Source organism: Carassius gibelio, chromosome B14 (assembly GCF_023724105.1).
Source record: "Carassius gibelio isolate Cgi1373 ecotype wild population from Czech Republic chromosome B14, carGib1.2-hapl.c, whole genome shotgun sequence".
NCBI classification, from domain to species: domain Eukaryota; kingdom Metazoa; phylum Chordata; class Actinopteri; order Cypriniformes; family Cyprinidae; genus Carassius; species Carassius gibelio.
The window spans coordinates 29,282,596-29,287,214 of record NC_068409.1 but is presented as its reverse complement, the minus strand read 5'-3'; the positions used below and the strand labels follow the sequence as shown (position 1 = coordinate 29,287,214).

General features: G+C 35.2%; 1 protein-coding gene across 1 annotated transcript; it reads left to right on the top strand.

Moving 5' to 3' along the window:
- Positions 1 to 849: 849 nt before the first annotated feature.
- On the top strand, positions 850 to 3,118 carry LOC127971172 (phosphoglucomutase-1-like). Its single transcript, XM_052574013.1, has 4 exons — positions 850 to 984; positions 1,075 to 1,258; positions 2,055 to 2,189; positions 3,006 to 3,118. Exons 1-4 carry the CDS (start codon positions 941 to 943, stop codon positions 3,093 to 3,095), a joined length of 453 nt encoding a protein of 150 aa, XP_052429973.1. The 5' UTR covers positions 850 to 940; the 3' UTR covers positions 3,096 to 3,118.
- The last annotated feature ends 1,501 nt before the right edge of the window (positions 3,119 to 4,619 follow it).

Here is a 4,619-nt window from a genome sequence, read left to right as displayed (position 1 = left end):
AATTAGATTTTTAAATACTCGTAATCAGAAAACAGTTACTTTTTTATTTATTAAACATTTTTGATAATTTAATTTAATTCATTCTCTGCTTAGATTTTAGTTCTAAAATATTATATATCAATATATCATATTTATATGATGGAATTTGGTATTTTAAGACTGTAAGTCTAGATCTAAGACGAGGATAAAACACTAAATTCTACACTGCATTTTGAGCATCCAATGTGTTAATGTGATTTTCATTCAACAAAATATTTATTATTTTTAATCCTTGGAACATAAAAGTGACCACAGTTGAGGAAGCACCCACAACATCTCCCAAGGTTTTTTTTCTCCATTCTGTCACCGATGGAGTTTCGGTTCCTTGCCGCTGTCGCCTCTGGCTTGCTTAGTTGGGGTCACTTCATCTACAGCGATATCATTGACTTGATTGCAAATAAATGCACAGACACTATTAAACTGAACAGAGACGACATCACTGAATTCAATGATGAACTGCCTTTAACTGTCATTTTACATTATTGAGAAACTGTTTTCCAAATGAATGTTGTTCAGTGCTTTGACGCAATGTATTTTGTTTAAAGCACTATATAAATAAAGGTGATTGATTGATTGATTGACTGACAACAGATTTAGCATGATACACTCTTAAAAAATAAAGGCATTGATGGTTCCATTGAGAACCTTTAACATCCATGGAACCCTTCTATTGGATAAAAGGTTCTTATTAATTGAAGAAGTTCTTTGCACTAAGGTTTCAAAAGAATAACCACTTTTGGATCCCTAAAGAACCTTTTAGAGAACAGCCAAAAAATTTTTTTTTTTTTCATTTGTTATTTTCTCCATAGGTTCAGATTATATACGGGAGAAAGATGGGCTGTGGGCAGTGCTTGCATGGCTGTCCATCCTAGCAGTGAGGAGGCAAAGTGTAGAAGACATTATGACAGACCACTGGAGGACCTATGGGAGGAACTACTACACCAGGTGCACTATCCGTAAAAAGATGCCTTCTACAGTACATATGCAGTCCAAGCAGATATTTGTTCGTAAATTGGTGACATTTCTTCGTGACAGATTTGACTATGAGGAAGTGGATTTAGATGCGGCTGTGGAGATGATGCTGGATCTGGAGCTGATGTTTTCAGACAGGGCATTCATTGGGCAAGTGTTTACTATGGGGGAGAAGAAATACCAAGTGGAGGCGGCAGACAGTTTTGAGTACAGTGACCCTGTGGATGGAACCATTTCAAGAAATCAGGTAATATAGTGGATTCGCTTAGTTGCGCAGGCATTTGTGACATGCAAACTGTTATTACTCTAATAAATTGTATACAAATTCTACATTAAAGGGTTAGTTCAACCAAAAATTACAATTAGCCCATGAATTATCCACCTTGAAGTCATCCTAGGTGTATATGACTTTCTTCTTTCACATTAATCTAGTCAGTTATTTAAAAAAAAATATTTGATCTTTCAAGCAATTTGATGCCACTCAGCAGGTGTTGCACTCCATCAGTTCATGAGAAGTTTAATAAAAAGCGCTTCCAATAAAAAAAAGGCCTTCTGTAGCGAATCGATGCATTTTTGTAAGAAAAATATCCATATTCAAAACATAATCACTTTAGCACACTTCTGAGCAGCGCATGCACAAAGCCGACCCCATACCTCATCAGCCCGGAACTTTAATTAAATTAAAAGTGATAAAGTTATTATTACATTTTGAAAATGTTTAGTTTTTTCTTTTACAAAAATGCATCAATTCACTACGGGAGGCCTTTGTTCACCCCCCGTAGCATCTGAGACACTTTCTTTTTAATGGATGAGCTTTTTATTAAACTTCTCACGGACCAATGGAGTGCAACACCTGCTTAGTGCCATTAAACAGCTCGAAAGATCAAAGACAATTTTTTTTTAATAACTCCAACTGAATTCGTCTGAAAGAAGAAAATCAAATACACCTAGGATGACTTCAGGGTGAGTGATTTATGCCTTGATTTTCATTTTTGGGATGAACTGACCCTTTAACATTAAGAACGTGTAAACATTCCCTCTAGGGTTTGCGGATCATTTTTAAAGGAGGTTCTCGCATCATCTTTCGTCTCAGTGGTACTGATAGTTTCGGAGCTACAGTTCGTCTGTATATTGACAGTTATGAGAGAGATATAAACAAGCTCTTTCAGGACCCACAGGTAAATGATGACTTATTTCATATGGAACTTATACTTCTAAAATTAATGTTCATACACAATGCTGGATAGTAACTGATCTGGATTTCATAATCAAATTCATAATCAGACTACAGTTACTTTTTTTTTTACTGATAACATATTATTTTGATAACAAATTATTCACACATTAGCAAATAAATTATTCCGAATTTTCTTTTTCAGAACTTTTACTTTTAAGAAGTGTTTTAAAAATTTCAACACTGCATCAACCACTGATGAACACATTACTTTTTATTTGAACTATAAATCAGTGGGGTTTTTAACCATGTTTTACTATGTCTTAAGAAGGCTTTATTAAAATGCAAAAATTCACGTTCTCATTTACATGTAATGCAGGGATTGCCAAACTCTTTTGTCAGCTAATAAATGACTTGAAGTACTCCCTGAGATTTTAAGGTAGTTAAGTAATTAGTGCATTTGCATGTTCACTGTTCTCTTATGTTAGTTAATGGTCACATGACATGCAAGTAGACAAATAAATATTTGTTATTTATATGTTACTATCTGTGACAATTAATTATTAGATTAACATTTAAACCCATCTAAAATCAAGAACCCCCTGCAGTTCCATAACAAAACCCAGTTTGGGTGTAATGTAGTAGATTACGCTACCAGCTACAATTTTTGTAATGTAAATTTCAGAATCAGTAACAGACAACCCAGCACAGTTCATATGTACACCAGAGTCACATATGTAGGTCTTACACATGCATCTATAAAACAAGCAAAAATGTTAAGAGTAATATGCTTTTTGTTTTGATTTGTTTTCTGTCACAGGTGGCGCTGGCGGAGCTCGTCACCATTGCCCTGCAGCTTTCACAGATACATGAAAGAACCGGGCGAAGAGGCCCTACTGTTATTACATGAATATATTAAATCTCAAATTTACATTTTCTTTTTCTTTTTTTATATATATATATTGCTTTCAACGAAAAGTAGAATTGCAGCATTTTCTCGCATCATCAGAAAACAACCTCTAGCTGTCACCATTGCTTAGCTTATGAATATTAATTATGTCACCTTACGCTCCAGGAAGGTTACCGAGCAATGTGTTCAGGACTCAATTAATATTCATAAGCCAAGCACTGACGAAAGTTGTATTCGTGAATGCGCTACCCAACCTCCATCCACAGCACTCATAAACAAACTCCGATAATACCTTGGCTGAAATGAGATGCAGCTGGTAAATACTGATACCAGATACAAGTTAAAGGGTTAGTTCACCCAAGAATCACCCTCGAAGCTTCCTAGGCATATGTGACTTTCAGAATAATCCAACCGAAGTTATATAAAAAATTGCCTTTCAGTGGGGGGTAAGCAGGTGTTTGTTGTCAACAGTTCAGAACACGTGAAATAAAGTGCGTGCATCTGTAATAAAACGTCCCTCACATAGCTCTGGGGGGGGGGGGGGTGAATAAAGGCCCCTGTAGCGAATCCATGCATTTTTGTAAGATAAATATACAGATTTCAAACACAATAAAAACTTTTTTCTCTCACTTCTGCTGACTGTGGGGAACCGCAAGTCCTGCAGGCAGATGATGTAGTTCATCAGTGCCACGTGGTTAGTGACGAGCGCGAAATAAAATGCTGGTCACAAATTAGAAGCACAAAATGAAGATTTGTAAAGAAAAAGGAAAAAAAATGGAAAACCAAGAGGAGTTTTTCCTTTGCTTAAGTAAGGAAAATATGTTTCCTTTGCTCCTACATTTCCAAAATGCATGCATGCTTGATGCATACATCTTCCATCTTCCACCTGCACGTCTTCAGATTACGCATGGATTCGCTACAGGGGGATGTTTCATTACAGATGCAGGCACTTTATTTCACGTCTTCTGAACAGTTGACAACAAACACCCGCTTACCCCATTGAAAGGACTGGAAGAGCAAGGACAATTTTTAACATAACTTTGACTGGATTATTCTGAAAGAAGAATGTCACATTCACCTAGGATGCTTCGAGGGTGAGTAGAATATGGACTAATTTTCATTCTTGGGTGAACTAACCGTTTAAGTACAGTTTTGGTTTATGCAGTAGATTCAGTAAATTCTGACTAAAAATTTTCTCGGTTATTCTGAGAAGAGAGAGTGTTATATATTCCTAATACAGGAATTTTGACAACAGCCGGTATATTTCATGTTTTAATTTTTTCCCCTAAATAACCTAAACTGCAAAATGTACCTTTAAATGTAAATAACATTCAAATAATGCAACCTAAAATCTTCCTATTAGTCTTTAAACCTGTGTAGATAAAATGAAATAAACTCTGGTTATTGCAGTACTACCAAAAGTCTGAACTTCTAAAGTACATTTTTCTATTATTATTTGTATAACATATATATATATATATATATATATCTATATATATCTATATATATATATATACAGTATTG